This window comes from Physella acuta, unplaced genomic scaffold (assembly GCF_028476545.2).
Source record: "Physella acuta isolate Inbredline_101_S28 unplaced genomic scaffold, ASM2847654v3 ptg000327l, whole genome shotgun sequence".
In the NCBI taxonomy this organism is placed as follows: Eukaryota; Metazoa; Mollusca; class Gastropoda; family Physidae; genus Physella; species Physella acuta.
The window spans coordinates 434-28,209 of record NW_026731846.1 but is presented as its reverse complement, the minus strand read 5'-3'; the positions used below and the strand labels follow the sequence as shown (position 1 = coordinate 28,209).

General features: G+C 39.3%; 4 protein-coding genes across 5 annotated transcripts; 3 read left to right on the top strand and 1 right to left on the bottom strand.

The window, feature by feature from the left end:
• Positions 1-1,773: 1,773 nt before the first annotated feature.
• LOC131940722 (L-proline trans-4-hydroxylase) lies at positions 1,774-15,489 on the bottom strand. Its single transcript, XM_059299487.1, has 5 exons — positions 15,382-15,489; positions 6,222-6,377; positions 5,322-5,561; positions 4,232-4,426; positions 1,774-2,874 (listed from the first exon to the last, which is right to left on the bottom strand). The coding sequence occupies exons 1-5, from the start codon at positions 15,487-15,489 to the stop codon at positions 2,728-2,730; spliced, it is 846 nt and encodes a 281-aa protein (XP_059155470.1). The 3' UTR covers positions 1,774-2,727.
• LOC131940728 (glutathione S-transferase 4) lies at positions 15,356-17,743 on the top strand. The gene is made up of 2 exons (XM_059299495.1): positions 15,356-15,478; positions 16,982-17,743. Exon 2 carries the CDS (start codon positions 16,989-16,991, stop codon positions 17,607-17,609), a length of 621 nt encoding a protein of 206 aa, XP_059155478.1. The 5' UTR covers positions 15,356-15,478; positions 16,982-16,988; the 3' UTR covers positions 17,610-17,743.
• A 984-nt stretch (positions 17,744-18,727) lies between these two features.
• LOC131940727 (glutathione S-transferase 4) lies at positions 18,728-20,494 on the top strand. Its single transcript, XM_059299494.1, has 2 exons — positions 18,728-18,817; positions 19,834-20,494. Exon 2 carries the CDS (start codon positions 19,844-19,846, stop codon positions 20,462-20,464), a length of 621 nt encoding a protein of 206 aa, XP_059155477.1. The 5' UTR covers positions 18,728-18,817; positions 19,834-19,843; the 3' UTR covers positions 20,465-20,494.
• A 1,251-nt stretch (positions 20,495-21,745) lies between these two features.
• On the top strand, positions 21,746-24,000 carry LOC131940724 (S-crystallin SL11-like). Of its 2 annotated transcripts, none has more exons than XM_059299491.1 (2): positions 21,746-21,862; positions 23,221-23,998. In XM_059299491.1, exon 2 carries the CDS (start codon positions 23,231-23,233, stop codon positions 23,849-23,851), a length of 621 nt encoding a protein of 206 aa, XP_059155474.1. In that variant the 5' UTR covers positions 21,746-21,862; positions 23,221-23,230; the 3' UTR covers positions 23,852-23,998. The 2 variants fall into 2 exon arrangements, with proteins under 2 accessions (XP_059155474.1, XP_059155473.1); XM_059299490.1 differs by having other exon boundaries at positions 21,749-21,847; positions 23,221-24,000.
• Positions 24,001-27,776: the final 3,776 nt, after the last annotated feature.

Here is a 27,776-nt window from a genome sequence, read left to right as displayed (position 1 = left end):
GTCTTATTCTATTTATCTACGCTATGACATTAACATTGATTGTTAAAATCAATGGACCTTAAAAACCTACCTACTACAGTAACTACAAAAAATTAATATTCCCCAACTGCTGATTGCTAGTTGGTTTGAGTTCACCAATTTTGTTTAATGTTTCTCTGGCAGGGTCATCTGTGATTGATGTTATAAAATTTTACACCCCCCCCCCTTCCCATGCTTTATAATTTCATGTCACAAAAAAACCCATTAGAAACCCATATAGCAATATTGCAATACTCCACTTTGATTTTATGAAATTACTATAATTTAAATTAATATTTTTAGGTATTTAATTTTTTTTAAAGCAATCTAGCATGTATGCTATGCTGCATATGTTTAAATCCCCCACCCCTAAACACCAACAAGTCAGACCCCCAACCACAATTCCTGTTCAGGTGCATTCAATCATAAATAATCCCCTTTCTTAAAGCTATAAGAAAATAGACCCTAACCTTGACCCCTTTCCTACTCCCCATGACCCAAACAGTAGTATCATAAATCCTGCAATAATGCTAATCCCTCCAACAATTTTATAACCATACTTTGTGAGTTTGGAGGTCTGGTTTGTTATATTATAACAATGTACAGAAATGCAGAATTGATCTGAACTGGCAGGTATAGGCTACATTGGTATATTAAAGTTACAGGGTGAAGAGATTTTTTTTCTTATTGTGTTAAAAAAATCCTGTTGTAACAAAATTTGTGCTAAAAGTTTTGATAAGAGTAAATTTAAAATAAATAAAAATAAATGTTTTATTTTTTAATTTTTTTTATAATACTTGAAAAATGTCAGTTTCATGTTTCTAATCTCCATCAGAAAGTACTTTATTTTTTAAACTATTTTATTTAATGTTGCTAAGAAACAGATTTCATGCTAAAACATGCTCCTATTTTTTATGGTGATCAGCAATTAGTCCATCATGTCATTTTGAAATATTGAAATGTTATAGTTGCAGCAGTTTAAAAATTGTAAGCCAAGTGTGAGAACCACTAGATAAGCTTTTATCATTAATTATCTCTTCATTGTGTGTGAGAGTGTTTGTGTGATTCTACAATTTACCAGTATTCCATCCATTAAAATTTTAGCACAAAATATTTTAAAGGAGCCAACATAATCTTACTATTAAATGAACTTTCTTTCATAATGTGTTATGTGATAACTTTCGTAGTACACTTTCATGTGACCAGAATTTTTTAAAAAGACATGATGAAAACGTAACAATTTATTTATGAAGTAGGTAAATATTAGCCTTGATTATGTAATATGTTGCTATTTGAATAGGGAATTGAGTCCAACGAACCAATCAGAAGATTATTTTGTTACTGTAATACTTTCATGGAACGGTGTGTTGTTCCAGTGTATAATACATTTTAAAAATATAATTTAGCTTACTTATGCTAAAAGTTATTTTCAATCTTTTTTTATATTTAATCAGAATAAAAGATCTTTTTATAAACATTGCCCTGTTTCTTGTTCTGTATTGAATTTACTGTAACTGATGTTTTTTTTTGTAACTGTTGAAGTTATTGTAGTTTAATTAAGCTCTTACTCTGAATTACTTAACTTGTTTCTAAGTTGAAGCTCTCTGGGAGGATGGGTTCAATGTCTTGTTGAAATCTCATTCAAAAAAATGTTAGCCTTTGTATACAAATCTGACTTTGTATTTGTCATATTGTACATACAAGTGCAAGATATATACAAAGACATATTTTTGAAAAAAATCAACAGAACCTAAATGAACATAATTAGGTTTTATTAAATATTAGATAATAGGTAATTTCTAGTTGTTAATAACAGTTGATAAACAAATTCAGCAAAAGTATTTAAACTGAGTTACCTCTCTTTAAAGAGTTAGGCCTAATCCTAAAAGTTAGATTGATCAAGGACATTAAGAGAAACTTTTTGTCCAGCCTTGCCTGTTAACTAACCTGCAGACCAGTGTATTACACAGGTTAAGGAAAGGGATAAACTGGTTATGGCTAAGGCAGTTTGTGAATTTTTACTTACAGGACATCACATAGGCAGATCAAGAAATTTGTTGACTATCGATTGCCTTAGGTTTTTTCCCCAAAAACAATTTCAAACTTTGTAATGGTAGGGGAGGGGGCGACAATCCTCCTAGACCAGGGGTCGGCAACCTTTTGAAGCAGAAGGGCCAAAAGTTACAATGTTCAAAATTTCCCTGGTTTGAAAGAGCCACTAACATTTTTTTTATTTCAAATATTTTTTTTTTTATTAAGATTATTAGTATTTGTGCAAGGAGCTGGAGAGCCGCATCTTGATATCAAAAGAGCCGCATGCGGCTCGCGAGCCGCAGGTTGCCGACCCCTGTCCTAGACATCATCCAGATCGGCCTTTATTTCACATTGTGAAAGATGATTGATTGAAAGACACATCACAACAAACCACACTAAATATTTAATAAGGGAAATAATCCTTGAAATGGTGAAAAAAAGACTAATTTCTTAAAGCGAATAGAGAAACATTTACAAGTAATATAATTCATCTATATGTGATCTTAAAGCTCGACATAAAATAATCACATCTAGGCAGTTTATCTATGTCATTGTAATTCAAATTGCAACAAAAAAGTGTCAGAGCGTTGCAAAAAGGGAGATTATAAATGTAAAACAAACAATTCAACAGTGACCTCCCTTGTTAATATTATTTCTTCTTTTTTTTTCTTTCCATTACGCCGGGAAGAAAGTCTCGAACTCGAACATGGCGCCCCTCTTGACCTTGACCTCCTTTCCGCTCAAGTCTCTGTTGACTCCAGTCTTAACGACAGCTTCGTTGTCCAACTGCTGGATAGGTCCCCGGCACTGTTTGCCGACCATCTGATCAGTACAAAGACAACATTAGGGCACGTTCATCATGATGTAAAGGTTATGCAATATTTGAAGATGATAACAAATACTGCTCCTCTAATGTGACACATCACAAAAAAAGTTCATAATGGTCTATAACATTACCCCCCCCCCCCTCCCCTCCTCCCCGTTTTTTTTCTCTTAGAAAAAGTATTTGCTAAGTCACATTTCCTAACAACCGCCACATTCCATCTTCAGGTAGACACAGACAAAAAGTCTGAACCCCTTACCTCCCCTTTTGTATGAATTTACATTTTAAAAGACCATCGAGTCCATGACGACAATTTAAAGATAACGCATTACGGTATAGTTGCAGTAGATCACACCGTAATTGACAGAATTGCAAGGGTTTATTTTCCCACGCTATTCCTCATTTCCTTTGTAATTCCATTGAGGTGATGACTAAAACATGCGTTATATTTTAATGTCATGAAGTGCACAGAACTGAAGGTAGCAGTGACACGGTATATCTACAGACGAGTCAGACACCATCAGAGCTGAAAGACACATGAATGTTCTACAGAGTCAAGTCAAGTACCCATCAGAGCTAGATGGTCATACTAACTTGAACAACGAACCTAAAACTTTTTTTTTCTTTGCCATCGTAAACTCGCGCTTCAATCTACAGTTAGTAGAGGCCCAACCTTTTGCTCATTAGTCATACAGACTCCAACAAGTTCCGAACGAGACTTTCTCATTAGCTCTAGACAATCGTATACTATCCTTTCGATCACAGCATCCCATAATATAATCACATAATCTAAAATACGTTCGAATTTAACAAAATGGAGGCCACTTGCAAAACCTGCTAAGTCCCTTTTTTGAAAAAAAAAATGAGTTACTCTGATAGCCTTCTTAATTAAGTGGCAATTAAAGCAGTTATACTAACTTTTGTTCTAAAAGTTATACTTTAAAATAAATTATGTTATAGATCTAGTACAATTTTGAAAATCCTTAGAACAGTTAACAAAAAAAAAAAAAAAAATGAAAAAAATGTCCCCCAAAACAACCAGAAGTGACTTAGCGTTTTTTTGCAAGTGGACTCCTCACAGAGGCGTAGCGATGGGGGGGGGGTACATATGTCCCCGGGCGCCGACCTTAGGGGGCACCAAAATGGGTTGTGAAACCAAATTAAAATGTTATTTTAGCTGCATTTTGCATGATAAATAGTTTGAGGGGGAGGGGGGGTGCAAATCGAAAGTTTGAGGGGAGGGGGGCGTCAAATCGAAAGTTTGAGGGGAGGGGGCGTCAAATTGAAAGTTTGTCCCCGGGCGCCGGGAAGAGTCGCTACGCCTCTAACTCCTCATAAGAATAAACTTCAAATGACCTCGTCTTTGTCCGGGACGTTGTGGACGCTGTTGTAAGCAGAGGCGATGGCCCAGCGCCGCTGTTCGCTGGTGTTGCTACTGCTGGAGTGCAGGAGGTTGCTGTGGAAGAAGATGGCGTCGCCAGCCTTCAGCTCCACGTGTAGGGTCTCCAGTCTTTTCTCCAGTTGGGCGACTCGCTCGAGGTCAGCGACTTTCTAGATTTTAAATTTGGATGTAGCTTTTTAAAAAATCTGGCCACTTTTTCGGTCACAAAAATTGTACTGTTATGGTTGCCAGAAGAGAAGAAATATTAACCCTAACTACCACACAAAGTGGATTTTTTAATGTTATTGATAAATCAAAGATTCATTTTTTTCCGTTGCGCTTTTCCGTTGCGCTTTTTTTTATGGTGATCGTTATCAAAAGGATACATCTTAACTATCAGCATTTCAGGTCCGTTAACCGCAGTTAGCTTGAACTTTGAGAAACATTTTTTTCCTATAAGTAAAATCATTACAGTTTCTAATTATTCCATAAACACCTGCTGTACCCTGAAAATGAAGTTGAGTTCACCTGCTTCTGTTGCCTCGGCATATGAAGGGATAGTATGGTCAGCACCGTCTAGCCGCTTTTTTTTTTCCGTAACGTGAGTTCGGTACCCATCAGAGCTGGGTGGACTCATGGCGTTCTACTGACTTAAACCTGGATTCGAACTCGAGACTTTTAAGTTAGCAGTCTAGCGCTCTACCGCTAAGCCACCCATCCCATCATACACCTACTGTGCTGACCTAAAAGTAAACTAGAATGTAGTTAGAGTAAGTATTACCTTTGATACTATAAATCGGTTTTAAGTTTTTACAAGGTAATTGACAACTAATAACTCTCAACCCCCCCCCCCCCCCACCCCCACCCTCACAAACCCCCACCCTCACACCCCCACCATCACACTCCCACCCTCACACCCCCACCCTCACACCCCCACCCCCACCCCCACACTTCCACCCTCACACCCCCACCCTCACATCCCCACCCTCACACCCCCACCCTCACACCCCCACCATCACACTCCCACCCTCACACCCCCACCCCCACACTCCGTACCCCACTCACCTGGTCGCCCACAACGCTGTGGTCAATCCTCCCACACCTGTGTGAGCCACGGATCACCTGCAGACAGCCGTTCTCCCTGCCGCACGGGTCGAGTGCCATGAAGACGGTCAGCATGTCCGGGAACAGGTAGCCGAAGCTGTACCAGTAGCCGTAGTCTTGGTGCCAGACGAACCTGCCCCCGTCCCTGGCGTCCTTCATCATGATCTTGCTGTGGTAGTGGTACAAGTCGGTGCCGAGAAGCTGTTCGGGTGTGGGAAAATGTGTGGGTTAGAAATTGTGTGGGGTCAGAAAATGTGTGGGTTAGAAGTTGTGTGGGGTCAGAAAATGTATGGGTTAGAAGTTGTGTGGGTTCAGAAAATGTGTAGGTTAGAAGTTGTGTGGGTTTAGAAAATGTGGGTTAGAAGTTGTGTGGGTTCAGAAAATGTGTAGGTTAGAAGTTGTGTGGGTTTAGAAAATGTGGGTTAGAAGTTGTGTGGGTTCAGAAAATGTGTGGGTTAGAAGTTGTGTGGGGTCAGAAAATGTGGGGTTAAGTGGGTGGGTTTAGGAGCTGTGTAGCCTTAGAAGCTATGCATAAAGTTGCTTGGAGTAGGTTTAAAAGTGTTGGGAGTTTAAAAGTGGCGAGTGCACAAAAGTGATGGGGCAAAATGTGCTTCTGGGGTTCTAAGTATGTATGGGTTCAGATGTTGTGTGGGTTCATAGGTTGTGGGGTGGACGGGCGGAGGGGGGGCTAAAGTTGGGGCGTACTTTTAAAGTGAAGATCTTGGTTTACACACTAAATCAGATCACTTAAAAATTCTTACTTTGCCGGTATTTTCAGCTCCCGTTTTTTATTATTTTTTTTTTATTTTGCAACTGGCGTTATTAATTTACTTTAACCCCCGCAGCAAGGGAAAATCTTACCTTTGACGCCGTATTTGCGATCTTTTTGGACCTCGACAGAGCCCCAGTCGTGTCATTGCCGGTGTTGTACCATATACACATCCGGGCATCCCGGCCTGCGCCGTCGTCATTCGCATAGGCGTAGCTTGTCAGCGACCCTGGGCCGGTTACAGCATCCTGTGGGTAGACAATCACGTGTAGTGTTTTATCCAGACTTTTTTCTCCGGGAGAGGGGGGGGGCACTTGATTCTTCCGGGGGGGGGCGGAAAAATTTTCCGGGGGGGGGTGGACACTGGTAAAAGTATGTTTTCTATAATAAATTCTATTTCGTTCCGGGGAGGGAGTAGGAGGGGGGGGGGGCGGTAGACTTTCTTCGAGCTCAGCCCCCCCCCCCGAAGAGATGCCTGGGAGAAACTGATCCTCAAACGTTAAAATCAACATAATTTTCAGTATAATATTTTTAAAATTCTCGTATGTTAGAATCTCTGAGACGAAGAGGCCGAACTGTAGAGCGCCCAATGAATCGGTTAGTCTAAAGAGGAACTTATCTAAAAGTTTCACACAATATCATAAAATGTTTCTTCAGCACAATTTAGTTAACGAACTAACTTAATTATGTTTAATTATCCGTTTGCTTTTTTTTCCCCAGCACAGAGATAATGACATTAACATTCCCAACATCACGTGTTCGTGTAGACTCGTTGACCTTTTAAAACTCTAATGTGAAAACGAGCGGGGGGGGGGGGGGGGGTGAATATAAGCTATTGTAACGTTTTTACTACTCTCAAATGTACTGTTCTATTGTAATATTCTTGCTTCTATCAATTGTAACGTTCTTCTTCTCTTCTATTTCTCACTCTCAGTCACAGTCACAGACGATCAAGAATGAAGAATAAGCCGTCTTCTGCAAATCTTTATTTGACTATCTTTCTTGAGCGGGAATTGTCTGTGTAGCGCGCATCTAACAAGACTATAGCGCCAATACGTGTGCTGCATAAATTACTGGCTAGGGCCGTCGTTTCTCCATCCCCTCTAAGGCTAACGCACCGGCTTATATACCCCACCCGCGAGCGTCTCGGATGACACCTTGCTCTTGGCACGAATTCTAACGCTTACCTGTGAAAATTTCCCCCGCTTTTGTGCTAACCGACCCCAAATAACCCTATATAAAAACTTAACGCGATCTCCTAAAATTCTAATAAGCTTATCCTCTGAAACCACAGACAATTCCCTTTACAATGATACCAATTACAATAAACATCAATAAGTTGTTCTTCAACAATAATACTTCAAGCATGCAAATATTGTAAACATATAATCAAATACACCTAATTAAAGTAGATTTCAATAATATCGGATTGCTCCTAACTAACACTAAGATATTCTAATTAAAGATCAAGCTTGGCCTAATAGTTCATCCAATTTTCATGCTAGAATAACAACTATTTATTAAGATATGAATTTTTCTTCTTGCCCTACTAAGCACAATTGACTGATTTCTAACAAATTCACTACATTTGACCCTACCAAAGTTAAGAATTTTGTCCTCAAAATTGATTTAATTTATTAAAGGTTTTGTATATTCAACATCTTAAATCACATCTTCATAAATGTGATACATCATAAACATCCATTATAATTATCAAAAGGCAACATAATGTTCAAATTAAACAAAAAAACAATCAGAAACTGGCTCCATTGTAATATCGATTAACATGAAGTTATTATACAGTCTTGTTTTGCATTTGTAATGTCTACGTTCCTTCTGGTTAGATCTGTACATCTTATAATTTCAATGTTCCTGTGGTATGTTCACAGACCGAACCATGAGCATAATTGTAATGGTTCTAAATCTTCTATATTGGTCCTAGCACAAAGTTAAAGTATCTACTTACATTTTGTTGCAATACATTCACATCCAGGAATGTAATGAAAACACCCGATTTTAAAAAATTCACAAGGTATCTTAATAATCCAGATCATTATTTAAGAATTCACACGATATTTAAGTAATTTAGAACACTATTTTAAGAATTCACACGGTATCCTAATAATCCAAAACACTATTTTAAGAATTCACACGGTATCCAAATAATCCAGAACACAGTCTATACTTATCAATTTAACAGGCTCTATTTTGTTAATCCAACAGTCGACGAGGTCGTTTGATTTCTCGTCGGGGTCTTGTATTTTCCCTTGCGTCGTTGTGTGTAGTAATAGTTAGTTTTGGGCTTGTTTCATCAGCCCCGTGATCATTTCCTCTCTCCGACAGCTGATTCTCTGTGTCTTGACCTTCGTCGCCCGTCTCATCGTCCGTTGAGTATTCCGACAGTGGAGGTGAACCACCATCGTGATGAAGTTTGAGTTGTAAGTCAACGATCCATTTCGTTGGTTCCCGTTGGTGAAATGGTTTTAATTTGTCGTGGTGCACGACTTTTGTCTTTTTGTCCTTGTTCTCTATCTCAAAGAGAAGGTCACTTAGTTTTCTTCTTATGACGTATGGACCTTTCCAGTGTCTGGGAGCAAGCTTCCTACTCACGCCTACTTTCCTCGCCTCCTCCAGACACAACACTACATCTCCAACATTGTAGTTATTGTAGATGATGTTGAGATCGTAGTCTCTTTTGTTTCTCTCACCAGTCGACTTGAGTTGTTGGCGTGCATGCTCGTATGCCTGTCTGAGTTGACGGTCTAGTTGATGGACGTATTCGGATGGCGTGCCTTCCTCCTGTATAGGAGATGGTGTTCCGAATGCCAGATGTGCAGGCGTGTTGCACTCTCTGCCAAACATTAAGTAATTGGGAGAGTAGCCGGTGCTTGGGTGCCTGTGTGATCTGTAGGCTGCCATAATCCATGGTAAATGGGAGCACCATGTTGTTTGGTTGCTATTAATGTACGCAGCTATCATCCGTGTAATTGTTTTGTTCATGTTTTCGACTAGACCATTTGTTTGAGGTCTGTAGCTGCTTGTCTTTTTTTTCTTTATCTCCAACAGGCGACATACTTCATGCAAAAGTGTTGATTCAAAATTAGTTCCCTGGTCTGTTAAGATGTTCCATGGGATACCATATCGAGCCATAAATTCATTGACCACTTTATCTGCTACCGTAGAGGCACTTGTGTCCGGTATGGCATAGCACTCAGCGAATCTCGTAAATTTGCATATAACCACCAAGATGTACCTATTCCCTCGATTTGAGACAGGGAATGGTCCTGCAATGTCCATACAAATTTCTTCCATAGGAGTGTTAGAATAGAATGGTAGCAGTGGTGCTTTAGGCTTCTTAGTTGGCGGTTTTCTAATCTGGCATCTCTCACAGCAGTTCACCCAGTTTGTAACTTCATGTTTCATTCTGAACCAAAAAAACTGTTGTTGTACCCTTGATAAGGTGTTTTGAATGCCGAAATGTCCAGCACCCTTGTCATCGTGACACTTTTCTAGAACCTTAGACATTAGGAGATGTGGCACTATCACCTTTAGTTCTGTCTTCCGTTCTTTTGTCACCCACTTCCAGCATAATATGCCATCTGCAAGTGTCAGTCTGTTAAAATTCAGCCAGTAATAGCGGAGTTCCCGGCCTTCTGCGGTTAACTCCCTCTGTTCAGGTCTCTGCTCGTTCTGCACCCAGGTAATACACTTCTTCAAAACATTATCATCCTTTTGAGCCTTCTGAATTTCCTGCTGGGAGAACTGTAAACCCTCTCGCCAAGAGAACTGAGTCTGTGGCTGATCGGTGCTAGAAGTTTTTAAGATTGCTGCAACCGGCGTGACTCTATGTGTCATGTGTGAGTTTAGTGGAACTACGTCATCTAATTTGTAGAAACTGGACCACTGTCGATGGTGACGTGTGCAGAAGGTACAACCCCCACACGGCAGATCTTTTAATTGTTTGTCTTTGTCGTATTGTGAACAGGCTGTTGGTTGAGATCTGGACAGGGCGTCGGCGTTGGCATGGTTTTTCCCTTTTCGATGTTCAATGTCAAAGTTGTACTGGCTCAGTATCTCCAACCATCTAGCAAGTTGGTCACTAGGATCTTTAAATGAAAAGAGCCACCGTAGAGAAGAATGGTCTGTCCTTAGTAAAAACTTTTGACCAAGTAAAAAGTGCTTGAAGTGAGTTGTAAAGGCGACTGCTGCCAACAGTTCCCGTCTAGTCACACAATACTTGCGTTCAGCCTTACTGAGGGACCGGCTTGCATATGCAATAGGTCGTTCGATTTCCTGCTGTAAGTTCTCATCCCATTGTAGTTGACTTAATACAGCCCCGACACCTGTTCCGCTTGCATCGGTGTCCAGAATAAACATGCCCTCGTCCCTGGGAAACGCCAATATCTCGTCTGAAGTTAACTTTTGCTTTAATGTTTCAAAAGCATCTTGACAGTCGGGTGTCCATTCAAAGTTACTGTTTTTCTCCAAGAGTCGGTTTAACGGTGCCGCTATTGATGAATAATTTCGAATCCACTTCCGGTAAAATCCGGTGATGCCAAGAAAAGCTCTAACATCTGTCACACATTGAGGACGATTCCAGTTGACAATACATTCAACCTTGTCTTTGTTTGTTTTGATACCATTTTCTGTCAGGGTGAACCCTAGAAAGTTAACCTCTTTTTGCAGCAGTTCACATTTTTCTGGTTTCAGCTTTAATCCAGCGGAAAACAATCTAGAGAACACTTCGTTGAGGTTGTCGATGCTTTGCTCGAACGAAGTCCCAGGTACCAGAATGTCATCTAAATAAGCGATGACCTTTTTGAACAGAATTCCTTTGAACACCTCTGTTATCAGTCGACAAAAAGTAGCCACACTGTTTGCCAGTCCCATTGGTAGAACTTGGTAGGACCAATGTCCACTGGGAGTGGAAAACGATGCTTTTTCTTTTGAAAATTCATCCAGTTCAACTTGGAAATATGCCTGGTTCAAGTCCAGTGTGCTGTAGAACTTAGTACCTGCCAGTTGGTCGAGACACTCATCAATGCGTGGTAAGGGGAAAGCGTCCTTTTTGGTAATTTTGTTTATAGCTCTGGCGTCGAAACAGATTCGCCATTCACCTGATTTTTTTCTGCAGAACACTGCGGGCAAATTCCACGGGCTGTTTGATGGTCTAATGACATCGGCATCTAACAGTTGCTGGATAAGTTGGTCTTCGTACGGCTGGAAAGCTTTGGGCACTCTTCTTGTTTGAATTTTTATTGGTGGATGGTCTCCAGTATCTATTTCATGCTTTAAGATACGTGTGCGCCCTAAATCTGTGTTTGTTGCAGAAAAAACTTGATGATGCTGGTACAACAACTTCCTCAATCTTTCAGCCTGGTCGTCGTTTAGGTTTGCAGTTGTCACTGTTCTGCGAAGCAAGTCCTGGAGTTTGACTTGGAGTTCGTTGGAGATTCTAGGCGGTCGCTCTGCTTGTAATCTGGGTGTCGCCGAACAAGCCTGGCTTTGATTCGCTGACGGCTTATTGCTCTGGGGATATGTGTTGTATGAGGGTTTCGATTGGGAACATGGGATCAGTTCAGCATCAAACTGGATGTTAGCGATGTGTGCACCCTTGTTCACCGTCACATCCAGGCTTGTAGGATTCATGATGAGGAACGGGGTTGACATATTTGACTCAACCCTAACACAAGTGTCTGGCAGCTGAAGTCCATAAACCTCGCTGACGTGTGGAGCTTCTTCGATGAGTGCCATTTCATGACTTGTTGTTTCTTTTTCTTTTGCACCAACTCGGCCTTGGATCAGGGCATATCCCCCTGCAGGAACTATAGTTCTGGTTGCCACTTGTACTTTATACACCTTCTCTGTGCCTCTGGTCTGTGTTGGAACCCTTCTGCCATTTAGGAATAAGCCATTCTTAGCCGAAAATTGAAAGTCATGTCGCATCAAGAAGTCCATTCCTAGGAAACCATCTTCCTCAATGTCAGCAATGACTGTTGTCCACTTTGTGACAACACATCCTGCTCTCATATCTACTGTACATGTGCCTAGACAGTTTATTCTGTCACCCCCTGCAGATTGCAGTGTGACCTTCTTGTCCATAGGTTGAAGTTTGTTTCTACTGGCTTGTGGTAACTTGTTGAAGGCTCTTGTGGACATGACAGTGACAGCAGCGCCCGTGTCTACCAAAAACATCATAGAATTATTTGCTACTGTCACCGACACCAATACCGAAAACCCATGAGTAGCACTTCGGATTGAAACCGTTGTCTCTCTGGCCACGCCCATTTCTTTATTGCTTGGCGCGGCCTTTAGAAGTTTAAAGAATTTTCGTCGTTTGAGTTGCCTGCCACACTCTGTTGAACTTCATTGATTCTGGCTGTAGCTTGGGTCGGCCGGGCTTGATAATTGTTTCTATTAGTTGGCCGACGTTGGTTCATTTCTTGAAATCTACTATTTCTTGGGCAATTCCTAGCCAAATGTCTGCCCCCACAAGTGTAGCATCCCGAGTCGCTGGGCCTACGTTGATTACTGACCATTTCTTGTAGTCTTTTCACCTCCTGCTGTAGGCTATCTATCTGGCTCTGCTCCTGCACCGAACACATTTTTGTTTTTGTTGTGCTGTCTCTAGCACTGAGGTATTCGTCCAGAATGTTTCTGGCCTCATCTGTGCTAACTGGGCGCTGGGCTGCAATGATACCCGCGAGGTGAGGATCTTGTAGCCCCTTGAGAAAATAGCGCAGTGCAACTGTTGATTTAGTTGCTTGGTCAGCTGACGGGAAAGCCATGGCCGTCAGTCGTTTCACATCGGACGTATATTCAGCGGTTGTTTCCCTTGCTGACATCTTTCTATTTTCTAACTGGGTCAGATGTGTAGCGGTCCCCACCCTGGTGTCAAATCTCGCGCTCAGTGCTGCGACAAACGTTTCAAGCGTTGCTCGGTCAACTTGAGTGAGTTCAAGAAATGCAAAGTTGGCCGCACTCCCCTCCAAACAAGCTGGTAGATGCAGTAGCTGTCTATCTTCATTCCAGCTGTTAATGCGAGATATTGCTTGAAATTTGTTCCAAAACACTTGAAATGGCGCTGACCCGTCGTATTGTGGTAACGCCTGGTTCATACTTAATGGTCGCTCATCTTGTCTAGCGATTCTGAGTTCTTTAATCGTTTCTTGCAAGTTTCTTATTTGAGCCTGTAGTTCAATCTCTGCCATGTTTGTCCTCTGTATTAACTGGCCTGCTGTCAGTCTCTCTGGTTGCGTGTTAAAGATCGTTTCTTTCGCTGCCACCAAATGTAACGTTTTTACTACTCTCAAATGTACTGTTCTATTGTAATATTCTTGCTTCTATCAATTGTAACGTTCTTCTTCTCTTCTATTTCTCACTCTCAGTCACAGTCACAGACGATCAAGAATGAAGAATAAGCCGTCTTCTGCAAATCTTTATTTGACTATCTTTCTTGAGCGGGAATTGTCTGTGTAGCGCGCATCTAACAAGACTATAGCGCCAATACGTGTGCTGCATAAATTACTGGCTAGGGCCGTCGTTTCTCCATCCCCTCTAAGGCTAACGCACCGGCTTATATACCCCACCCGCGAGCGTCTCGGATGACACCTTGCTCTTGGCACGAATTCTAACGCTTACCTGTGAAAATTTCCCCCGCTTTTGTGCTAACCGACCCCAAATAACCCTATATAAAAACTTAACGCGATCTCCTAAAATTCTAATAAGCTTATCCTCTGAAACCACAGACAATTCCCTTTACAATGATACCAATTACAATAAACATCAATAAGTTGTTCTTCAACAATAATACTTCAAGCATGCAAATATTGTAAACATATAATCAAATACACCTAATTAAAGTAGATTTCAATAATATCGGATTGCTCCTAACTAACACTAAGATATTCTAATTAAAGATCAAGCTTGGCCTAATAGTTCATCCAATTTTCATGCTATAATAACAACTATTTATTAAGATATGAATTTTTCTTCTTGCCCTACTAAGCACAATTGACTGATTTCTAACAAATTCACTACACTATCCAACAACCACGGGGCGTGGTGTATTATACAGTTAATTCGATAACTAGACAGTTTATCTATGGCTAATGTCTGGGTTACCCCATGCATAGAAAATTACTGTTATTAAAAAGATTATCCTTGTTTTTATAGGGTTTGATTTTTTTTTTTATTTGACAAAGGTGCAAATTGATGTCAAAAACTGATGTGTCTATACAAAAAGAAATATATATATATATATATATATATATATATATATATATATATATATATATATATATATATATATATATATATATATATAATGTGAATTATGCAGTTTTGATATAGTCTTATCCTTAGAATGTAGCCTATATAAACTACGTCTAAAGTGCCCAAGAGACAGCCAAGGGTATCTTAAAAAACCTTGGTCTATTTTTGTACCGCTGGAGTTAGCAGATAAACACTCGAATAGGTGTCTTGTATGGCTAGTACTTCATGGTGAAAGGGGGGGGGGACCCTGGCGCCGATCTTACAACGCAAACAGTGGATAAACTGTTTGTCAAACTTTTTTGACTGGTTTTATTCAGTGATCTTTTGTATACAAATCTATGGAAAGTTGATAATTAGATGAATTTACAAAATGTGCTTTGAATAGTTTATAAATACGCGAGCAGGACATTGCCCTTATCATTAACTATCCGCCCCCCCACCCCCGATCTATATGCCGTTTGTCACTACATTATCCCCCGCCCAAATGACGGGGGAGGGGTGGATTTAATAACCTTCACGGAAGATTTATGAAACTGGTTCAGCCAATATAAACATTGCATTTACATTTTTTTTGGATACCATTGGTTTAGCGTTCTAAAACGTAAAGTCTAAAGCCAATACGCCACTATTGGTTTAGCGTTGTAATAGGTTAAGTCTAAAGCTAATTGTCTGTTAGAATATCTGAATGTGTGAGCACCATATTATATTATTCGAGGAATTTTAACAAATACATTTCCCGTTTTCCTTTAGGAAAGACTTAACATACGTTTATAGCTAAATAAAGGATTTTGGGGCCCTAAAAATGCAAAGAGTTCCGAGTGCATTCCGGTCCACCTAGCACTGCAAGATCCCTACATCATTCCACCGACTTCTAGTCCGTCCGCATATTTTTAAAAAGGAAGAAATGATGAAACATGCCAGCTATCAGAACATATCACGAGGGTGGGCAGAAAGTAAGGCATGGCGTGCTTGGGTAACCTTGAACCAGTGCAAAGACTGGTGTGTACCGAGGCAGGTCGGCGTGTTTCTCGTTGACGGCCGCACCAGCTGTATCTCGCTATCTGGTGTACACGTGGTAAGTTGCATGGAGTTTTATACCTTTTGTTACTTGTGACGTGGACATTTCTACTTTTAACCATTTCTTACTTGGACATTTCTACTTTCAACTGTTTGTTACGTCTTTCTATTTTCTAAACTGAATGAAGTCTCGCAATATTTTTTTTTTCCATTAGAAGGAAGCGAATGGAAATTTCTGATTTTGTTGTTTGTATAAACTAAATTATAGACGAAACAGAAAAGACAAATAATGGCGTAGTTGGAGCGGGGTGGAAGTGGGGCGAGCGACCCCTTGGCACTTATTTGGTGAATGTTCCTTATTTAAAATGATAGCAAGGAAAGTAGAGAATATATATATATATATATATATATATATATATATATATATATATATATATATATATATATATATATATATATATATATATATATATGACTAGGCCCTACACTGAAGCCTGGTTTGGCTCCACTTCTCGCGTCAGTGACTCTGCAACTAGGTCAAGACTCAAGTGAAGTCACATTCCACGATCTCTGAGTAGCGTGTCGACGCCAGAATCGTGTGACCTCATTGGGTTACTTCAGGATATCATGTTCTTTTATAGCTAGTTAAAAAAAGAAACAGGTTTAGCTAGCTAACAAGATGGTTATTTAGCAATTCAGCTATCATTATTAATGTCCTGTCCGTTAGACCCGATAAAAGTGAATTTTTTTTTTTACAATAAACGCTTTCAAAGTTAATATTTTTGCCAGTGTCTTCAATAGATACAATTACATATATAAGGAAACAAACACAAAAGAAAGTGTATTTTATTTTGTTACCAATTGGCAAGAAGATACAATGCGTAACAAGGGGCGAACATTGTTTTATTTTACAAGTAGGGGGCGGGGTGGGGGGATGGGGGGCTAGCGGTAGAGCTAGACTGCTAACCTGAGAGTCTCGAGTTCGAATCAGGGTTCAAATCAGTGGAACCCAGTTGAGTCCACCCAGCCTTGATGGGTACCTAACTCACGTTAGGGAAACAAAGGTGGCTGGGCATAGTGCTGATCATGCTATCGCTTCATATGTCGAGGCCCCTGAAGCAGATGAGCTCTACTTCATCTGCCCCATGTTTCTTGGGCACGAACAGGAAATGATGATAATGAGAGGGTGGTGGGGTGCTACCCTTCAACACCCCTCTTCGCTCCTCCCCTCTACGTACATACTCATAGATATTTTAATATGTGCCGTCGTTTTTGGGGTGGATGGGTCTGACTTCTGGTGAAGACAGGGGGAAAAGGGGGGGGGGTAAATGTGTTTCACGATATTTTATTACAAATAATTAGAGCTAAATTTAAGCACGTCCATCTTTGTCTTTTGTTTACGAACGTATCCAGCCAATTTAGTTACGTGTATTTCAATTCGCTTTTCGACGCCAATATACTTGTAAACATTAGGATTCTTATTTTACAAGAGCATAAACTGTTATCAAACATCTCGAAATTATGTTTTGATCTGTTGTTGTTTTTTCCCCAATAATTCCAGATCCACCATGTCTAACCTAGAACTGAAGCTCTTCTACTTCCGCAACAAGGGCCGAGCAGAAGTAGCTCGACTTCTGCTGGCTGCCGCGGAGCAGACGTATGAAGACATTCGTATGACGGACGAAGAATGGCTCAAGTTCAAGCCGTCAACACCCTATGGCCAGATACCAATGTTGGAAGTAAATGGTGCCAAATTCGTTCAAAGTTTGGCCATCAATTCCTTCCTGGCTCGCGAGTTCGGTTTCAGTGGGAAAAATAATTTAGAAAATTTTAAAATCGACGAAATTATTCATTTGATTGAAGATTATTTCGCCGCGTGTGTGTCGAACATTTTCTACCCAAAGACGGATGACGTAAGAGCAGCAGAAAGGAAAAAACTCATCGAAGAAACGGGCCCGCGGTTGTTGGGGTTTTTGGAAGGAAATCTACAAAAATCTGGCACGGGATTTTTCGTGGGAGACAGAATGACACTGGCAGACGTCGCAGTGTTTGACGCGGTCACTGGAATGCTAGCCGAGTTTCTGAACGTCACTGAGGCGTATCCACTTTTGCAGAAAAACATAGAGATGGTCCGATCTATTCCTGGGATAGCGCGTCACATGGCAACACGGCCGATAACTCCGCATTAAAAAAAAAACAATGTATTTTTAGATTACTACTGTATTAAACATTATAGAATTGTAATAGCTTTTTGTACGTTGAAATAAATTTGGTTCAACATGTCGTGTCTTGTCATCTAAAATAAATAAACACTGCCACAATGAATCATTGAAATGGTTGTTTTAAAATAAACTCTAAATGTTGGTCTACTTAAAACCTTATGAAAGATAATCTCCATTATTAAGTCAACAATACCATGTTCTGACTCAATTTAGCAAGGATATGGTTAATTAACCCAAACAAGAGACGATAATTGCATTTGTGATAACTATATGCATTCGTAATACGTTTTGAATGTTACTGATGTAGAGAAAAGAAATGTATGGGTTTGTTTTCTTTAAAATCAACTGTAATTATAAACAATTGTCTAGTTGTTAAAATATACGTCATGTAGCAATGTCTTACACGTGGTCACATGAAGCACCACGTGTTTTTGCAGAAGTAGCACATGTTTATTACTACTTATCGCGTTTTTTAAAGAGCTATTGCAATGTACGAATAAAATCTAAAATTGTATATTATTTTTTAAAAAGTAATTTCAGTCAAAAATATGTTTTTTAAACTAAAAATAATTAAAATAACAATAATTGCAAAAAACGGTTTTATTGAAATTCCAAATATCTGTAATTTACGGTTACTGGTTTAAAGTAAAAGAGCTGTAGAATACGTTTAATTTGTTCAGAGGCGTCGCGAGGCGGTGGGGGAGGGGTGCGGATCGCACCAGGCGACACCATTTAGGGGGGGGGGGCTGACACCACGACAAAATACTGGAAAATGTATAGTAGGAAAATGCCTGTATGGCAAAGGGGGTGACGCCAATAGGTGCCGCAACGGGTGACACCCGACCTAGCGACGCCACTGAATATGTTTAAACCAGATTAATGATAATCTACTACATTAGAGGTAGGTTTATTTTTAATTGAAAAGATTCAGTAAAAAACAAAAACTTTTATTGCCATTGTTTATACAAAGAGACAAGCGTAGAGCTCTAGCCTCCGATAAGTGGGAGAGCGTGCGACGTCTCGGTAGTGAGGTTTTACTTACCGTGTTTATAATACAGTTATTAAAAACTTGCGACGGTAAACATAACGCTTATAGGCTTTAGGGCTTAGAGAGCTTAGTTTGGAATATAGGACAGACTTTCTGGGACAGCGTGCCACCGAGGGACCTAGAAAACGTAAGTGTTTGTGTTTGCTGACTTCAATCATGTACATTTTTAATTAACTTGTTAAATTGCAGTTTTTACATTATCGCTAGTTAGAGTGTCTACATGACGTGTTAAGGTTCAGTAACAATAACTTAACTATGGTCCATTTTGTGGACTGTCCGTTTGTCACGATACGAACCGTAATGCTAACCGTTTCGGTGACAGTGAATTCAATTCTAAACACGGGCCCTACGGGCGATACCGAAAGTACAAACACCGCATGCTATACGATAGGTTTAAACTCTGTTGGCGGTTTTATAAGAAACGACATAGTCTTCTAGATAAATGTAAAACGCCAGGCTTTTGATTCTTATCATAGTGCCGGTGAATCGCACCACCTGGTTCGGATGTGTAGAACATTTCAGGCAAAGTACAATCTAATAAGCCCAGGTTCTGAACCCATGACTTTCGGGTTGGTAAGGGGTCATCCATAAATGACGTCACGCTTTTTTGGACGATTTTTACACCTCAGCCAACACCCCCCCCCCCCTCTCAAAATTGCTGTTCAATTTTTCTTAAAACATCGATATTTTTCCAAAATCTTGTCAGAACTCTGTCAACATAGAGTATTTTGATCAATTCCTATTACAATTTATTAAAACCGTTTTCTAAAACGAGAAATAACGGAAAAAACTCGTTTTCTAACATTGCTTTTTTATAATGCAAAAAAGTGACGTCACACCATCTGACCCCCCCCCCCTTTCCCCCTCATTACACACCGTCACAAAATTACGGACCCTCCCTCCTCCCTACGAGTGTGACGTCATTTATGGACGACCCCTAAGCGATCGTTCCCCAGGAGGACCACGCCGAAATTACAAGATTCTACCACTTCTTCATTACCTGCATAGATGTAATATGCTACTTTAATTCCATATTTAATTCCATATTCTCACACAATAGCCAGCTACATCCGTTTCATTTTTTTTATTATAATCTCCCTAACAGCTAGATTTATTATTTATTTGTATTCTACACTCTAGCAGTCTAGAAGTTATGGCCGATGCGAAACTTCGGCTGATTTACTTTGACTTCAGAGGACGAGCAGAAATAGCTCGACTTCTTCTAGCCGCGGCTGGAAAAGAATATGACGACGTCCGTTACACGATGGAAGAATGGCCACGCATCAAGCCCACAACACCGTACGGTCAAGTTCCAGTTTTGGAAGTCGACGGGGTTAGGTTCGGATTAAGTATTGCCATATACAAGTTCTTAGCTCGGGAATTTAATTTCTACGGTAAAAACAACATGGAGCATTTTAAAATTGACGAAATTGTTCATTTGTACGGGGATTTTTTCAACACGGTGATTCGCTTTTGGTTTTACACGGAGGACGAAGACGCCAAGAATGCTGGCATCAAATACTGTAAAGAAACGGAGAGTCCAAAGCTGCTGGGTTTTCTAGAACGGAGTCTGAGAAACAATGACACCGGGTACTTTGTTGGTGACGGCATAACCCTGGCCGATATCGTGTTGTTGGATCTAGAGACGGGTTCCCTAGCTACGTTTGTTGACATCAACAACAACTATCCGTTGCTGAAGAGGAACCTTCAACTGGTCAGAGGAAATCACAGGATCGCAGATTATCTGACCCAGCGAAAGGAGGCGCCTTATTGAGATGTAATGCGACATTTGATTCTGTGGTTATATTTTTAGGCTAATAATGACCATAAAAATATATTTTAAGTAAATATATATATATATATATATATATATATATATATATATATATATATATATATATATATATATATATATATATATATATATATATATATAATATACATAAGGTGGCAGAGAGTGCTTAGAGGCTCAGAACCGCCTTCCTCTTGGAAAATCTATGGAACAGGGATGTACTTATGAATATAATGTATCTTCCAGACTAGATTTTCTATGACATGAGTAATAAATAAATCAAACATTATTAATGTGACAGATTGCGCGTTATGATTTCGTCTAAATCAGCTATTTGCACTCGTCAATGAGTCATACATTGGCCTGCATGTGGCATTAGTAACTAGAACTGAATCAGCTATCTGCACTCGTCAATGAGTCATACAGCCTACACTATGTAGTTAGTAGAAAGAAATCAGCTTTAAGCATGACACAAATACCAACCCTAACACTAAACCAAACCCTAATAATAAACCCCCACTTTAAGCTGAGCCCTTATCCTGCACATAATACTTCTACTCACTAACTTTAAAACTAGCTTTTGCCAGAAGGTTGAGGTTTTATCCAGGATATCATTTGCTAACATATTAGTGTGTACGTCTGCACACTTGAAGTAATAATGCCACTAACAATGTCAATACTCGTGCCACTAATAATGTCATTAATAATGCCACTAACAATAAAACTAATAATACAATAAATAATGCCGCTAACAATGTCACAATAATGTTACTAACAATGTCAATACTAATGCCACTAGCAATGTCACTAATAATGTCACTAATAGTATCAATAATAATGTGACTGATAATGTCACTTATAATGTCACCAATAAGGTCACTAATAATGCCACTAATTAAGTCACCAATAATGTCCTTAATAATGTCACTAATAATGCAACGGATAATGTCACTAATAATGTCACTGATAAAGCATCATTTAATGTCACTAGTAATGTCATTATCAGAGCAACATTGTGCAGTAGACCAAGGTTTCTTCCCCTACCGGTATCACTTATATAGTTAGGGTTGTGGCATTGACCGTAATCGGGAACAGATCAACGACATGTTTTAGATGCAAGGGGACTAACTCAACCAGCTAAATAAAATTATCCTGGCTTTGGTCCTGTGGGTTTCCTTGTTTATTTTAACTCAGGTGTGGTGGGGTTTGAATCACCTGAGATTTTTCAGCCTCCCCACTCCTCTCCAACCAGTTTAACGCAACAGCTCGCCATTCGCTAGCGACAAATTCGGAGAACCCCGAGTTACTTCCCATTTATAGACACCCAAGACTAGAGACGCGTCTACCAGAGTCACTGAGCGTCGTGTAAGTAAAGCTTAAGTAAGTATTCGCTGGTGTTTTTTAATCTCAATATTCTCATGTTAATTCTTCATTCGACTGACTTTAATTTTAAACACAACTTTAAGCTGCAATTTTGGTAGGCTGTATGTACTAATATAAATATATTCAAAATATAACAATTTAAAAAAATGCTTTGTCACGTTACTATAGTGTCAACGTTACTACTGTTCGCTTAAAGGGAACGTTCGGATATTGGATTACTGACTAATTAGTGACTATAATGAATAGTGCTTAACAATTACCGACAGAGCGATGGTTTTAAACACCTTACTAACTTAATTATTATGTAGATATATGCATTTTTGTGTTAAAAGTCAGTGTCTCGTGTTAACTAGTTTTTTTTAATTTTTTTTTTTATCAGCATGTTTACTTACAATTACCGTCAATAATTACAAAAATTTCAATTATTATTACATGAATTTATTTTTCTTCTTTTATCTAGATCCATTAAAAAAAATTTAAAAGCCCATGACCAGTTTATATATCTTTATCACGTCATCAGTCTAGACTAGTTTAATGCAAAACGCTTGTAAAATAGGCCGTAGATTTTAACTGCTGAACACTGTATTAAATGGGGCGGTGGTACAAAAGTAAAAAGGGGGCGTCTGTCACATATTTAGTGATTAGCGTACTAGTTTCAGGGCGACTGATTCCATTGGTCAACAATTATCTTCTACAGAAGACCCCATGTTGCGTTTATGTAAATAAAATTTTGCCGTGTCGTTCTTTATTTAAGGCCCAGTTCCTTTAAGCTTATTGGCGCAAGTTTACAAAACTATAATTTTTTAAACATTTGTACTTTTTACAGCATGGGGGGGGGGGGGGGGGGGGGGGGTAGGCTCCAGAAAAAAAAAACAACTTCTTAATTAAAACATTTCAATAATTTATCTGTGTATATCTAAGTTAGGGTACTTAAAGGAAAATATTTCCATGCATCGGGGACTCTACAGAAGACTCCTCGTTGCGTCTATCTAAATAAAATATTGCCGTGTCGTTCTTTATTTAAGGCCCAGTTCCTTTTAAGCTTATTGGCGCATGTTTACAAAACTATAATTTTTTAAACATTTGTACTTTTTACAGCATGGGGGGGGGGGGGGGGTAGGCTCCAGAAAAAAAAACCAACTTCTTAATTAAAACATTTCAATAATTTATCTGTGTATATCTAAGTTAGGGTACTTAAAGGAAAATACTTCCATGCATCGGGGACTCAGACTCCTCGTTGCGTTTATCTAAATAAAATATTGCCGTGTCGTTCTTTGTTTAAGGCCTAGTTCCTTTAAGCTTATTGACACATGTTAATTAAGAAAACTGTAACTTTTCAATTTTACTTTTTACAGATTAGAAATCATGGCCAATGCAAAAATTCGACTTCTTTACTTTGACGGCAAGGGCAGGGCAGAATTAGCTCGACTTCTTTTGGCAGCCGGAGGTAAAAAATACGAAGACGTCCGTTTTTCCATGGAAGATTGGCCTAAATTTAAACCGTCAACTCCCTACGGCCAGGCACCTGCCTTAGAAGTCGACGGCGTCATGTTTGCTGAGAGCATCGCTATCTCCTCGTTCTTAGCTCGCGAGTTCAACTTCTACGGGAAGAACAATTTGGAAAATTTCAAAATTGATGAACTGGTTCAGTTGTACAACGACTACTTCACAAAGGCGATCGATTTGATGTTCCATACAAACGATACGGCGAAAAAGAACGAGGGCATCAAGAAGTTCAAAGAGGAAGATGCTCCAAGATACTTGGGGTTTCTCGAGGCAAATCTCAAAAAGAACGGGACAGGCTACTTTGTGGGAGACAGCATCACTTTAGCTGATATCTTAGCCTTAGATCTGAACACAGGCACAATGAACTCGCTCTTGGAAATAACAGACAACTACCCGTTGCTGAAGAAGAATCTGGAACTCGTGAAAGGACAAGACAAGATAGCAGCCTACCTGGCCAGCCGAAAACAAACAGAATGGTAGGAACCAGATTTGTTGTTGAACGCCAACATTTATTTGACACGTGTTTCAACAATGGTTGCTTATATTAACTATAGTTCAAGCTGTACCGCTAACTCTAACTCACAAGGCTATCAACATTCATCTTTCTTGCTAAAGTGTGGAGGGAGTTAACTGGTCTAAATATCTTTTAATTGAAAGTTGTGTCCATTATTACGACAGCATTTTCATTGCTCCTGACTTTTTTGCACCACTTTTTATTAAAAATATATATACTGCTTATTCCTTTTTATCATTATTTATTATAGCTTGTGTACAGTGTTGTTAGATTTCATCACATGACCCAGAGGCGTAGCGATCCCTCCCGGCGCCCGGGGCGAACTTTCAGTTTGGCGCCCCCCATATATATATATATATATATATATATATATATATATATATATATATATATATATATATATATATATATATATATATATATATATATATATATATATATAAATATATATATATATATATATATATTTATTTATATATATATATATATATATATATATATATATATATATATATATATATATATATGCGTGTGAGTTTGTGTTTGCGACAGTCTGGTAAAAAATTAACAATTAAGCTGATGGTCGTTCCCTAAAACTTCACTGGACACCAATCAAATTCCCCTTAGATGCCGACACGAATAAAAAGTAGAAAATCAAAAGAGCTTAGAACAGTGGGCTCCATCGAAACCAAGAGGTTCGGTAATTCAGTCTCAGGACTTCCGCGGAGGTAAAGACACACACCCGACTCATAGGATTCACGATCGGATTTTGTCATTGTGGACGATACAACAAGGAGGGTTCGGTGATTGCGCATATGAAACTGGTGGGGTACGGTACTCCAAAAATTTAAGAACCACTGCTTTTGAGTGTATTTTGTAGAAGGTCCAAACCTTATTTGGTCTTCTTTTGGTCGTGTCTTTAGAACAATTTCGATAATAGTAGGCCAATATTGCAATTTTGAATTATCAGTTAAATTGAACAAAGTAATAATCAGTACAATATACTAATTTTCTTCTCTCTTAAAAATTTGGCAAAGAGTGTTGCTTCCCATCTACCCGCTCCGTCAGTCTGCTATTTTACTGATCGGATAGCGATACAAGAATCCGTTATATTTATTTCTCTATAATCCAGGCAAGATGTAATGCAATCAAGTAAAGTATCTGATCTCTCACGATCAAGTTGAGAGAATCGTAAGAATCGTACAAAGAACTAGTCGAGTTATTACTTAGCAAAACTGGGTAATGAAATCGTACATTTAAGTGTTAATACAATTGATTTCTTTTCTAAGTGTTAAGAGAGTTATCCTGCGATTTTTGTTAGTGAAAAAGCGCCCCACCATCTTAGACAATAGTAAAATACGCTTTAGTTCAATGGGTTTCTTTTCTGCGTGATATCGGTTAATTATTCCTTAATCCGGTGTGAATTTTTGCGATTTTAGTCTTCGAAAAAGCGCCCTCTCCCCCCCCCCCCCCCATCTAGGAAAGCTGGAAAGCGGTTTTCCAGTCACTGTTTCTTAAAGATATACTATTTTACAATCAAGGTAGAAAACAGTTAAATCAGTATGCAAAGGCTCTCAGCCGTTAAATTTCTTTACTTTGACTGTTTATTATTCAAAACTGCAGCTTAAAATGAGCTTTTAATTTTTTTTTCTACCCCTTTTGGCGCCCCCTTAGGGTCGGCGCCCGGGGCGGCCGCCCTCCCCGCCCTCCCCTAGCTACGCCTCTGACATGACCTACAATTATTTCCTTAATGCACACACACGCTTCTAGTAAAAACAGTGTAAGTTAAGGGTGAAGTAAAAAAGTACTTTTTTCAAACCTGACAACGAGGCGGAGTTCATCTGTTTTCATGAACTCAGCAAATACGAAACAAAACAATTTTGACATGAGAATTTGATCCTCGCTCACTTCAAAAGCTCTCCAGACACAATCATCTCTTTGGTGACAACGCACGAATATTTAATGTTTATTAAATTGTTAATTAAAATTTGATTAAAAATAACTTAATTCCATAACAAGAGTCGAGATACCAAGATTAAGAACTAGCCGACGGGTGAACTATAGGTCACCAGTGTTACTTCCAGACTTTTTTCTCCGGGGGGGGGGCACTTGATATTTTTTGGGGGTGGGGGTGGGGCGGATACTAGTAAAAGTGTATGTTTACTATATAAAATCCATCTCGTACGGGGGACGGTAGACTTTCTTCGGTGGGGGGGGGGGGGGGCGGGCTCCTTCGTCGTCCGTCCCCCCCCCCCCCCCCCGAAGAGATGCCTGGAAGAAACTCTGTAGGTCACGAATGGTTGGTTGCACGTCTGAAAGCCGACCACCCAATATGAAGGGGCGGATAACTGGTTTTTTTTTTCCTTTTAATCCCTAGACAAAGCTTTGTCATTTTTCTGATGAAAAAGAATTGTATTTTTTTTCTTTCAAATGATTTGTTAAAATCAAACAGTTATTATAGTCATCGTTTATCTCAAGGTTTGTGGACGCGGGGTCGGGGAGGGTTGTTGTATTATTTGAGGGTGGTGGTGTGTAAAATAATCATAATACTTTTTTTAAAAAAAGGGTAACAGTAGAATGTGTATTATTTCCAAGATTCCTTAGGGAAATTTACAATGACAATTTGAATTTCTACCTTTATACCCTACCTACTCTACCCCACCATCCCTCAGCCACCTTGCTTCACATACAACACCTCCCCCTTCCAGCCTTCATAAATGTGCACGTAACAGCTCGCAGTTCGCTAACGGACAGGTACATTACAACACACAAGCCGAGCGCAGTCGAAAAAATCCAGAGTTACTTCCAGTTTCTTGACGACCAAGACGCCAGCGATTCACAAAGTTATTGAATTATCTCGCGTTGTGTACGAAATGTAAGTAGACTATGCATACTTTCGCTTTTTTTTAACATATCAACATTTTCCAGTTGGATTTAGACTACTGATAGCAAAGTATATGTTTGATTAAAATACAGCTGGGCTGTATCTCTGGTATTTTCTAGATCTATCGATCTAATTTCTAGCATTATTTGTTGATAATACAAATTTAAAAAATGGTTACAAAATTTTAGAAAAAGACGAAATTTAACAAGTGTTGACCAACGTGTCAAGTTTAGAAGAAATCGGTCCGGTAGACGTGGTCGAAATTTACTCGCAAGTTTCAGCACATTAAAAAAAAAAGACAGAGAAAGATTGTGATTAAATTCTTATAATTAAGTTATATTTCGTGCATAACTGTTTCCGTAGGCAACTACGTTTTGTTATTAGTGTAGTACATTTTTAAAAATATTAAAAGAAACCTATAACTTTGTCACGATATCAAATGAGTAGTTTGTTGACTATGCTCATTTAGAAATTATTATGTCACTAGATTTTAGATAACCAATGGCTTTTTGTGTGATTTACTACAGTTGACAAGAGTTTCTTCCAGGCATCTCTTCGGGGGGGGGGGGGGGGGGGGGGGGGGGATATATACGTTTAACAGTGTCCGCCCCCCCCCCCACCCCCGAAGAAAGTCTACCGACCCCCCCCCCCCCCCCCCCCCGAGAAATAAGTCTGGAAGAAGCACTGCCTGCAGTTGAAAGAGATTGTTTTGAAACATTCTGGCCACATATTAATTTTATAGTAACTGTTTTAGTTAAAAGCCGTGTCTCTTCACTCGTTACTTTTTTTTTTATACATATCAGAATGGTTATCGATACAGTTATCGTGCATACATCAGAAAGCAAAATTAAGTCCACCATTATATTATAACTAACTGCTCTTGCACAAGATTCTATACAGGGGAAAACTTCTGAAAGGAATAATCTAAATTCACTCAACAAATTTAAAACACTTCCATCTGTTTAATCTACCCTGAACTAGTTTACCGCGAGACTTAAATGGGCTTT